We start from the raw sequence: 12,575 nt of genomic DNA, 5'->3' as shown, positions 1-12,575 counted from the left end.
CCTTAATTTTCTCCTCTCTTTTTTCCCTTCTTTTTTTTTCTTTTTGGGGACGTTTTTTTTTTGGGGGGGGCGACCGCCCCCACCGCCCCCCCCCCCTGGCTACGCGCCTGAGAATATAGAAAAATATGTAGACCCTATAAAAAAAAAAAGGTACCCCTAAACGGCCACGCCTCCACCTAGCTAGTACGTACAGTACCTCTTTACTCCGATATCGTCGAACTTAGAAATAAATGGGCGTAGGGCATAAAAGTGGCTTTGGCACTAAATCTGTATAGTGAGAATGGCAGCCCTTATTTCCTTGTCTGCGGCAGGATTAATAGGTAAGAATTTACTAGATAATGCATGTATTCATATGATATTACATGTGAGGCATTTTCTTGCAAGAAATGAAATTATAGTACCGGTACGATGTCAGTAATACGAGTTGGTAGAAAGTGAGTCTGTGAGTGTGAGAACACAGTCCCATACATTCTCTTATTTGTCATGTTTAGGGTAAAGTTCACTCTACCTCAACTTCAAGTGATGTTCGTGCAGGCTCCACTTCACTACCGCTACACTACGCTCCACCTACCCGAACATCAAGTCAATGAACTCGTTCGGATACTCCGAGTGGTAAAGGTGGGAAAAAAGGATATCTATTTTAAAAATTATATGAAAAAAAAATACATAAAGAAGCAATAAAAGCTTAAATCTACAAACAATTAAAGCTTAACTCTAACGTTACACCCTTCATGCCCTTATTCACTCCGTGTCCGCTCACACTGTCACTAGTACGAGGTTAGTATGCTATACTAACCTCGTACACCGGACCGCGTTTGACCCTGGATTTCTAAGTAGTTGGCATTTGGCAAACATCGCTTCATTGCAGAAGTAATATTTGCCAAAATTGAAACTCCTCGCTACTCACCGGGGCTCTTTCCAGTATGTAGCAATACAATCATAATTTTGAAATTTAATTTGGAAAGAAAAATCGTACAAAAAAGAGCAAATTTGCTTACCTCGGCCTGGAAAGTGACTTCGCATGTCTCTCCTACGGAAAAACAAGGAAGCCCGTTGGTGGCGCTAATAGATTTCACAACCTTGATTCAGCTCCTCGGTAATAAACTGTTTCTAAATTTATTGAATACGCAATTCTTATGATTACTTGACTAATTATGGGCACCAATAAATGAAATACCTTCAAAAACATAATTCAAGATTATTGTTGGCGATAACACTTTTGCAAATAATTTAAAACGATGACTAATAAAAAAAAAAATGAAAAAATCTACGTACCTGGAACGAAACCAGCAGTACAAGCTTTAACGAACGTCAATAATAAGGTCTACCAAAGTCTATACAATGAAAAGATTGGACACTTCACGGACTTCGCGTAATGCCTTGCGTCGATTTGCGTGTAAAATAGTTCAGGTGCCTAGTCTTTCCCTTGTCGTGTCTTTGATATGAATATAAATCGTGCGCCCTCTTTAGGCCAAAAATTGATTTCGTCGCTGACCGAAGGGCATCTCCGTGAAATCTTCACTGAAGATCAAGAAAAAATACATTATTTTAAAAGCAAAAAAAAAGTCACCAAACGATCTAAATGGTTCGGTAAGTGTCATAGCACAATGTGGAATCCTAACTTGAGTGTAATTATATTTTATTTGGGCAAATGCCCATGATATATTTGCATGTGTTGCCTGCATATGATATTCCTTCGCACGCGAGATGAAATGAACCCATCCATCCTCCGGTTATCCTCAAAATTGGTGATTTTTGGCCAGTATCTAATTCCTCACACGTACTATTCACAGCCGATTTCAAAACATCGCATGCACATGCGCGAGGGTCGCAGGTCAAACAGCATGAATATTTATATTATATTGGATGGCTCAGAATGGAATACCAGAAATATTCCAAGAGTTTGGGAGTCACAGAATTGCTGTAAAATCTCACTGTACAGATGATGATGAAGATCTTATCACATTTTGGGGTCACAAGTCATAGAGGTTATTGTTTAAAAAATTTGAAGTTACGTATGTATTATCAAGAAATGCCAGAAGCAGACATTTCAACAGCGTACAGTCAAGAAAAAGCAATAGTCCATAGATCTAGTTCCTTCCAAGAAAAAGAATATCTGATATATAGCCTCTTTTTGCATTTAATTTTTGCAGAAAAAGACAACAATGGAGATGTCCTGTGGACCTGGTCGTATCCCTCCATCTCCAGTAACAAGAAGAAGTTGCTGATGAGGAAGTGTTGCCTTTCCCAAGATGGGGCCATCATTGTTCCCTTTGTGTATGGTCAGTATCAAAGGGAGTGGTTTTACATCATGACCGTGCCAGTAGAAAATGTATCTGCCCTCAAAAAGGTAATGAAAACAGACCTTTCCTTCTTTCATTTAGATTTTAAAACTGAATAATTTTGTAAAAGAAGATGTTATGTGGGCTTGTCTGGTTTACCAGTCTGTGATGTCTTCCTGTAATGAAGATACCGCTGCATAGACCAGGGCCCCGTCTTTTACAAAGAGTTGCGATTGATCCGAAAAAACCAGCGACATCAACATCTAAATTGAATGTTTGTTTACAATATCTTCTAGATACAAAGTATTCATAGTTTCATACATTCATAATTTTCTTTAAAATTCAGTGTGATTCTCTTAATTTGTTTAAGGACACTTTGCAATTTCCCTGTAGAATAAAATTATGACATTGATGGATTTCCTTATAGTTGAGATTGACCCAATCAATCACAACTATTTGTAAGACAGAGCCCAGGGGCCTGTTTCATAAAGGACTTGCAACTGTTGTAACTTTGGCAACTACCATGGTAACAAGGCTCAGCAGCCAATCATAATCAAGGTTACCATGGTAGTTGCCATAATGACAAAGTCACAACAGTTGCAAATCCTTTATGAAACGGGGCCCCAGATGACACTCCTTGTATATTGTTAATTGTCAATTGGGAAAGCTATGACATTGCCCACTTTAAACTAATTGGTTGACCCATTGCTCAATACCAAACTTTGTAACATGCATGTGTGATCAATATTTGAATATTGCTGAGTTGTTTATTAGATTGAGATAAGAAACACTGCTATTCAACAAGTGGAAAGTCAGTGGCAGTCTTGTCTGCATGATGCGATTTAACAGCAGTGGTGCTGACTTTTAAGTACATATAATTTTCTTTGTTTTTATATTTAGCTTTTGAATATAAAATTCAATAATCCAAGGTCACTAAGGGTCATGGCCATTGATGCCCTGTTCATTGGGATAAATGCCCCTCTTGGGAGATTGCAGGCCTCCCAGGGGAGATATTACAATTATAAAACATATCGTTCACCTCGGCTTTGATTAGCTTATTGAGAATGGAAAGTTTGATGTTTCTTGTTGTTTCTTGTATTTTTCTCTTTTGTGCTGAAATAAAGGAATGTGTCCTGTAGAAAAGTGTTCTCGCCCAAAAGATATTGATATTCAAAGTCTGAATTGTACTTTTAATGAATGGATACCATCATTTAATTTTGGATAGAAGGAAATGAAAATATACATGTACATGTACTCTACTTTATGTATTTGATTCAGATTGTCAATTTTTCTTCATACAGGTCAAACACTTTTCCTTCATATTACTTGCCAAAGATTTCAATCCTGAAAAATACCAAACCTTGAGTGAGATCCTATGTAGAGTATACAATACAACGGGGAATGCTGCCACGATCCTCAAGGGCTACTTGTCCGTCATCACCAAAGGCACTTGCCCAAGTGAAAACAATGGAACTTTTGTCGCCCAAGACTTTGATGCAAAGAAGGCTTACGCAGCAGGATGCGTAATCGGTATGTGATCTTTGCATTTATGATCAGTGAGTTATGGTCTCCTAGCCAACTCGTCTTTTCATTGTCAAACAGCATTGTCAAAGTCTCAGCACCAAACTTGGGCTAAGGTCTACTAAAATTGTATTCAACTGGTTAAGATTTCTGAAATCTGTTACTTACATGAAATTCGATTTAGAATAAGTAAATAACACATGTTTTGCATATTCTAGTATTAACAAAAAACATTTGACCTAGGCAATGAATCTACTACATGTATCAAGATAAATATATCATATATATGTTATCCATTGTCCCCGATTTTCGTGAAGAAAATGTGTCCGCAGAATTTTTGGTATGAATATGTTCCTTATAGTACATATAATTCAAAGAAAATATCTTCTTTTTTTTAAAGATGTTATCAACTCATTTGGTCTGGAAAGCATCCTCATTTACACAGCTCTACTGTTAAAAAAGAAGATCGTAGTATATCATTCCAGAATAGAAGAGGTCATTAAATTCATAAGGTGAGTTTTCAACTACTTTAAATTCCAATGGAAAGAGGAATTTTAAATCTTTTCATGCTGTCAAACACAAAATGCATTTAATTACTTGTTATTGATGTATAACCACACCAGAAGTGGTTTTACATTCAGATCCCATATTCAGAACTCTGGTTTAATTCAAACTCTGGTTTAGAGTAATAAAATAGCCAATTTGGACACAAATTTCAGGCTCAATTTATCAGCTCATGTGTTAACTCATATCATTCATAACTATCTGAGATTATTAACTGAAACAGTTCACCATTGTTGCTTGATAATAATAATAACTAATGTAGGATTTGTATAGCGCATGTATCCACCTTGCTAGGTGCTCAAGACGCTCCGATATTACCCCAGCTAAGCTAGTCTACCAATTCTGGTGCGCACAGCTTGTTGAGGAATTACCTCCTGTTGATACCCATTTACCTCACCTGGGTTGAATGCAGCACAATGTAGGTGAATTTCTTGCTGAAGGAAAACATGCCATGGCTTGGATTCGAACCCCATCCTTCAGATTGAAACACGAGAATCTTAACCACTAGACCACGACGCCCCACATAAAAGAGCACAGTGAATATAAGAAATATACCATGGTAACAAGATTTTCACACAGCCCAAAAATTATTTTGTATTTTAAAAGCTATTTTTATTAGTGCTTTGGGGCTGTAAAATGGCTTTTCACCCTCATTTAAAGGGTAGTATTGGGCTCTCTTAGTAATGAATGACCCATAGATATTGTTATTTACCAATATTTCTCGTTTAACTTTTCATGGCAGATAGTTTTTAGGGCCGACTCTGGAGAAAATGGTCGCCCGAAACAATAGTTTAGAAGATCTGGGGGGGGGGGGGCTATCAGGGCATTGCTGAGGGCAAAATCATTTTTTTTTCCCCGTTTTGACATATTTGGCTTCCCAGAATTTTAGCACAGGGTTAGAGTATGAAAAGATTTTAGCGTATGGGCTTAGCCTTATGAAAATGAAAAATCCATATTTTATTTTTCGAAATAGACATGAAATTAAATACTCTGAAAATTTGCTTTGCCCCATTGATCGTGGGCCCGGCAGCCGCTGCGCAGCGCCAGATCGACGAGGCTCTATCCCTTTAATCATTGAACGCCAAACAGGGTAGCAGCAACTCCCTTCTTTTAACGTCTTTTGGTCTGACGCGGCTTCCCAGTTATGTTATTATTCTGAAAGACTTGACAGAGTTATATGACTTGAAAGAGATGCTAAAATAATAAATGGTAATTGGATCTCTGCTTTATTTTAACCACCATCTTTCACTTTCACTGCTATAGTGTATTTGAATTGATCAAATTATGGAGTTGTTATTTGAAATGAATAATGGCTTTGGAAGCGCATAGAGACGTCACTCATAATGTGTTATGCGCTATAAAAGAACCGACTATTATCATCCGTAATGTATATCAAAGTCAAGGTCATTTTGAGGTCAGTGAACTTATTTGCTTTCATATTCCATGAATTCCAGCTACAAACTACAACAATGTGAATTTGATGCATATTATTATTAACTGCTTTCTGCTTACGTGACGAGTACTGTGGTAGGGTTTGAACCCAGACATAGCTACTGATCATAATACCTCTACATCATTAAAATGATCATTTTGTGATATCTGTTTTCTTGCAGGGCATTGCCATGTTTAGTATGGCATCGGCAGAACTGGTCTATTCTCCATCCGTACGTACACATGGAAGAGGATGAATTGGAGGATTTAAGGACGGGGCCTGCCTATGTTGCCGGCTTTGTAGACGCAGTTGTGGAGAACAACACTGAATTATACGACTTATTTGTGAATCTATCAACTGATGAAATAACAGTAGCAACTCATGCCAAAGGTACGTACAAATGAACATGGCAAATTATACACATTTTCTGAATGTAAGGAATGTCTTTATTGTTGTTATGGAAATCTGTTGATTTCATTAAATTCATTCCAATCTGAAGAAAATGTACATTTGATTTCCAAAACAACTTTGGAGCATTACTGAAGAACTAGTGACATTACTGTAATATATATCTTTAATACTTGGGCTTTTCTCGTGGCAGATTCAATTCTTAAGACAAAGTGTGAAAAAGTAGTAAAAAGGTGAAATTTAGACCATCTGGACCCAAGTAATTAGATTAATGGTAGGACCATGAGGTAATTAGGGCAAATTGATTGTAGAAAAGCTAGATTTAGCCATTATGGTGTAAGATGCATCGGGTGATATTCTGGTAATTAAACCTAGTTGTAGCACAAGCCTAATCTAGAATTTTAAACCACATTTTTATGGAATGCTGGGCTTTATAATATTTATTTCATATTTATGGCAATTAAAATGTATCATTCATTAAAATTAATATTTTTGTATTTTCATTTTCTTCCCATTTCACATCTCAATTTTATCTCAATCTAATTTTTTTTGCCAACTTTTTGCAGCAGGATAAGAATAATTTTAATTGGTGAATAAGTTGACAACTGGCATTCCATAATAGTGTGATCTAAGTAACCCAGGTTTAACTAAACCATTGATATCATTATACAAACCTTTAGACCATCTGTAGGTAGACTAAAATAGATACAAGCCATATACCATTGAATTATCAATTGACCTTCTATACCTGAAATTATCTCTTTCTGTAGATATGTTCACCATGAGTAGAATACACAAAGACATTGCTCAGCTAATGGTCAGGTGTGCTGGTGATGACTCCATGACAAACCTTCAAGTCATCAAGGTAAGCTTCTAAGACTCTCTCCTAAAGCTAATTTCATATGAAAGAAAATAAAGAGGGGTCTTTTCACAAAGGGTTAAAGGCAGATTATATGGGGAATTTTATGCCATTCAGATATAAATCACCCTTAGTGTAAGAAGATTAATGACCATCAAACATGTAATGCCTGTGGAAATCCCCCCCCCCCCCAGACAGTTGCCAGAGGCTAAGTAGGCATTGCTGAAGAATTTCTTGCTAGTACACTGAGTTTCCCCCATAGATGTCTTGACACACATCTGCAATGCTGTGCTAACTACAAAATATAATTTCATATTTTTATTCCTTTTCTTTTTCTTTTTAGGAAATTTCAAAAAAGACTGGTGAGCTACTCAACAACTTGAAATCTCTGTCAGAGAATGAAGACGATCCTAAAATCACGCTAGAGAGACTGAAGGAGAGGAAGCTACCCCCGGCGACGGAAGGCTTCCTCTTTGGTATAGCAGCTGCAGAAGGGCTAGTCCAGATGTGATCAGATCCTGGTCCAAGTTGCATAGAATTTGCTGTAATTGTAACTTTGCCATCCTCTGGTAACTTCCGTGGAAATAATGAACAGCAATCAGTTGCATAGAAGTTACTTCATTTGTAGATCTTGGTCCTATTTGACTATGATTGTAGATCCTGGTCTCAGTTGCAAATAAGTTGATTTGATTATAGAGCCTGGTCCCAGTTGCAAAGAAGTTGATATGATTATAGATCCTGGTCCCAGTTGCAAAGAAGTTTTTTATTGTAGATCCTGGTCATAGTTAACTATGATTGTAGATCCCGATCCTAGTTGCAAATAAGTTTATAGGATTGTAGATCCTGGTCATAGTTCCAATGATTGCAGATCCTGGTCCCAGTTGCATAGAAGTATAACAATGGTACATGTGACTTTGCTACTCAATGATTAAACTTTTTTCTTTATCTTTTTGGGCCACAGAAACATGTTATACTTAGACCAAATTTGACAATTTTTGCATTTTTTTTATCTGGTGAAATTGCTCCGACCATTTCCAAACTCCATGTCAATTGTAGTAGTCAGGTTCAAGAAAATGTACTTCCTTTTTTATGTTATTACAAGTATATTTGATGGCAATTTTATGTGTAACATACTGAAATGACATTTATTTTTAAGTGAAAAGGACCAGTCGTGATCTTTGGATAGAGCGCATGGAAAGATTTTTTATTAAGTAAGAAAAAAAAGAAGAGGAGAGGTGATCATACAAAGTTTATTGAATGGCATTGTGATGTAGGTTAAGGACAACTATTGCTAATGGTAATTCTCCTTTGTCTAATATTAAACTTTCAGACATTCAGACTGCAACAGATTCAGAATCGTGCAGCTCGTATCACTTCAATGGCCAGAAAATATGATCATGTGTCTCCTTTGTTCAAAGAACTTTACTGGTTTCCTGTTCGGAAAAATAACTTCTTATAATATTGCTGTTTGTTTTCATGTCAGGCCTTTTGTTGTAAGTACATGCCAGCTACTCTGCTCATTTATATGAAAAACAAACCAAAATTACATTTTTCAGGAAAGATCTATACGATTTACAGTATTCACTAGTCCCTGATATAGAGCAATATATTTTCTGATGTTCAAAAGGAAAGAATTTTCTGATGAAAATATCCTAGCCCATAGTTCCCAAGTTACACATTATAAAAAAAATCATGCACAACTCCAAGAAAGATACAGAAAACTTTCATTGGTTGGGATGATCACATAAAATAATGTTAAGTTTCGCTTCTATCACCTTAATTTCGTTTTGGGGGCAAGCTTCCGTCCACTCCTGTGGATTTTTTTCAAGCCAAGTGATCAGTCACACACAATACTGCCTGGGGTCTGTGACTCTTAATCACTGGACCAAAGATGGGTGACAATAGATTTCCAGAGTCTCTATTAAAGGAGAATGAAACCCTTGAAACCAGCTGAATCCATATCAAAGATAAAAATCAAAGAAACATATTGTTTAAAGTTTGAGGAAGATTGAATGAATAATAAGAAAGTTATGAGCATTTGAATATTGAGATCACTAATGACATGTAGATCTTCCCATTGGCAATGCGACCAAGATCTGTGATGTCACACATACAACTCCCTCATTACTTTAGTACTTATTTCACTTATATTCTCACTTTTATAGAGTCTATCACAAGGTGAGGTGTTCTCTTTATGAGAGGACAAGTACCGAGGTTTCACAACATTGTATCGTTGATGAATCGTTTGACATATGATTAAAATGAGCAAAAAGAGATGTTTTGGGGTATATTTTCATTGTCCAAAAGGGGAGAGTTGTTCATCTGTGACATCATAGATCTTGGTCGCATTGCCAATGGGAGGATCTCCATAGCATTAGTGATTTTGACATTCATATGCTCATAACTCTTCTATTGCTAGTCCTATTTTACTCAAACTTTTGTTGACCTTATTCTTTTATTTTTCTGCTTTCACAAAAGCTAACTTGCTCCAAGAGTTTCATTCTCCTTTAAGGACTGGGTTAATCCTTTTATCCACACTGATTCTTTTCCAGAAGTTCCTTTCAAAGTCAATAATTAGGGCATCATCCCATCCAATATTGTGGCCTGTGTTAAGGGCATATTCTCCTACAGCTGAATGGGATGGATTGTTCAATCTGAGGGCTTTTTGTTCCTTCAGTCGTTCATTCAGAGTTCTGTGTGTTTCTCCAACCTAACAATTGGCACAGTCTGTGCAGGTGATCTTCTTAACACTACCCAACCTTTCTTCTTTTGGAACTTGGCCTTATGGATGGACCATCCTGCTTCTAAAGGTGTTGGGGCTTTTGAAAGCAATAGTGATGTCCTTGTTTTGGAATGCTCTTTTCACACGAGAGGATATGCTGTAAAAAACTCCAAGAAAATCGTATTTCCATCTTAGCATTTTGCTTTTGCTTATTAGAATCAGTTATGTCTGTAATTTTGTTAGTGATAAAACTCAATTGGCCCGTATTCTGAACTCTGGTTTCATTCAAACTTTGTTCTAAAGTTATGGTTTAACTATGGAGAGCCAACTGTGACAGAAAATCATCTCATCCCAAACTCTGGTCAGTCATAAATGTGTATGAATAATAACTGAATTAGTTTTCTTCCCCATTGTAGCATGATGAAAGTGCAAAGTGAACATAAGAAAATACTGTGTTAAAAATAATTTGACATATTTGGCTTCCCATAATTTGAGCAGAGTTAGACCATGGCCTTTATTAAACCAGATTCCAGGATAAGGGCCAATGTGAAATTTGCCCTTGTGTCCTAAAGAGTGGTTGAATGAACATGAAGGCTTCTATTGTACAGAGAATTTCTGAGCGAGACAAATTAATTCATTAAGATTTATTGAGTACCAGACTATTAGCAATTTGTTCAAATCATACAGGATTGTATACATTCAAAGTGAGAGTTTGGATTACAGTAAAAAGGGAGAGTCAGGCTTACTCAGGCAAACCTAAATATCAACTTAAAACTGGTAAATAATGCATGTTTTGCATTTAGTCTGAAAATTCTTTTAGTTCCTTTAAGGCTCTGTCACATCGTTCCATGCAAGCCTTTCGTGTGACCGTTATTGCTACCCACAGGTCGCCGGCATTGACAGTATCGCACGTTTCTCACACAGTTACCTGCAGAAGTGCACGCAAGTCTGATTTGCACGTAGAGAAGTTTTGAATTTTGTTGCGGGTGATTGCCCACAACCCGGCCACAAGGCTTGCACAGAACAATATGACAGGGAATTCAAATTTGATTTTATGACTTTATGCAGACTTGATAATCTGTCCCATAAAAGACAATAAAATTGGAAAAGGTGATATCTCCTTCATAGTTTATATAATAGACATATTCATTTATAGCTAATACATGTAGCAAATAGATAACTTTATTTTACTCAAGTACCGATACAATATATTAATGAAAGGAACACAATATCATGTATGTTCTTAAGAATTCTTATCTGCCATTCATTTGGCACAATATTGGTTATTGAATTTTGTTTTGAGATACATGCTTCGCAATAAGATTAATGACTATATCATGAATATTCCAACGTAGATTATTTAGTTTTAAAAAAAGAGTGATATGTCTGTGTTTTCACAATGTACAAAAGAATTTATATATTCTGTAAATAAATATAAATTTCATATGAATTCCACCATTCTTAATAAATGTCAAGTGTTTATGTCTTGTATTCTTGATATCATCACTGTTCTCACAGGCATCCCAAGAGTCCAAAAACAATGAAAAAAAAATGTTTGCACTACACAGTCAAATGTCTATCATCTCAAAATTTCAGCCTCTAGCAGTTAGATATTGTACTATGTCAATGATATAAAAAAAAAATTCCTATCACAAAGATTTAGCACAAACATTAAGCCCTCCAAAATAGCAACAAAACCTAAGCTAAACCTGGGCCATAAACCTTAACCTGGGGGGGGGGGGGGGGGGGGTTGTTTCATAAAGCTGCTCATAAGTTACAAGCGACTTTACGACTGGTGACCCTTTTTCAGAACTATATCAACACCAATGGAAATATGATGTGTATCATTTTCCACAAGAAAGGACCATCAGTCTTCTGAAGTAACCTACAAACAGCTTTATGGCCACCTTGGCCATGAAGCTTAACCTGGGGTGGTATTCTGAGGTCATTTTATCTTTAAAATATTTTATTTTATCTCTTAAAATGAAATTGGTATTCTGAGATGATATTTTATCTCTCAGATAAAATTTAAAATTTCATCTTGCGTATAAATTTTATCTTGCGTATTTATGATGATACGCAACAGAGCAGTGGCTGCGTAGACATACCCATCGCATATCTGGCCATTGCAACGCGGGTGATGTGCTTGCGCCCAAGTTACTTTGAAGAAAAAATAAAATAAACTTAAAAGAGGGTAGGGGCTATTTTATCTCCGCGACGTTCATTTCGTCAATATTTCTAGGTGAATTAACTCCAAATGTTGGCATGAAAATTAAGAAAAATTATATATTCGTTGAGAACAACACCTTAAAGTTATTCCTGTACAATCAGGAAGCATTTCATAAGAATTTTCTTGACTAATATTGTTTTTGAAATGATGCTTGAAAAGATGCGATATAGACTTTGAAAAAAGATGAGAGTATTGCCATTTTTGTTAAAAAGAAATCTCTGTAAAGACGCACAAGCGTATAGTGCAAGCGTATTGAAGTCAATAAATTGACGCAATCTCACTCCTTCGCCACACCGAGCGGAATGGATTTCCATTGGTTGAGTGATATGAGAGAGCTATAAAAGCGTGTTTCTAATTGGATATTGATTAAAAAATAGGTGTGTCTTACAGAGACAAGTGGAATGCCTCTGGCCGTCTCACCTGCATCACGCGATTCAATATAGCAGCAGTGCTGATTTTGAAAACTACTATAACTCGCACAAGATGTTCAGTGATACTTGGTTACTCGTATTTCCACGTTTTATGAATTAGACCAATACACTTATAGAGATATGATG

General features: G+C 36.4%; 1 protein-coding gene across 2 annotated transcripts; it reads left to right on the top strand.

Moving 5' to 3' along the window:
• The first annotated feature begins 207 nt into the window (after positions 1 to 207).
• On the top strand, positions 208 to 11,257 carry LOC129272792 (DENN domain-containing protein 10-like). 2 transcript variants are annotated; one of them, XR_010295248.1, is made up of 8 exons: positions 213 to 320; positions 2,154 to 2,350; positions 3,584 to 3,812; positions 4,204 to 4,315; positions 5,981 to 6,189; positions 6,978 to 7,072; positions 7,410 to 8,980; positions 9,562 to 11,257. XR_010295248.1 is itself a non-coding variant. In XM_064107439.1 (7 exons), the coding sequence occupies exons 1-7, from the start codon at positions 281 to 283 to the stop codon at positions 7,575 to 7,577; spliced, it is 1,050 nt and encodes a 349-aa protein (XP_063963509.1). In that variant the 5' UTR covers positions 208 to 280; the 3' UTR covers positions 7,578 to 11,257. The 2 variants fall into 2 exon arrangements, 1 of the variants encoding a protein (XP_063963509.1); XM_064107439.1 differs by having other exon boundaries at positions 208 to 320; positions 7,410 to 11,257.
• The last annotated feature ends 1,318 nt before the right edge of the window (positions 11,258 to 12,575 follow it).

The sequence above is a fragment of the Lytechinus pictus genome, chromosome 12 (assembly GCF_037042905.1).
Source record: "Lytechinus pictus isolate F3 Inbred chromosome 12, Lp3.0, whole genome shotgun sequence".
Taxonomy (NCBI): Eukaryota; Metazoa; Echinodermata; class Echinoidea; order Temnopleuroida; family Toxopneustidae; genus Lytechinus; species Lytechinus pictus.
This window is presented reverse-complemented; position numbering and strand designations above follow the sequence as displayed.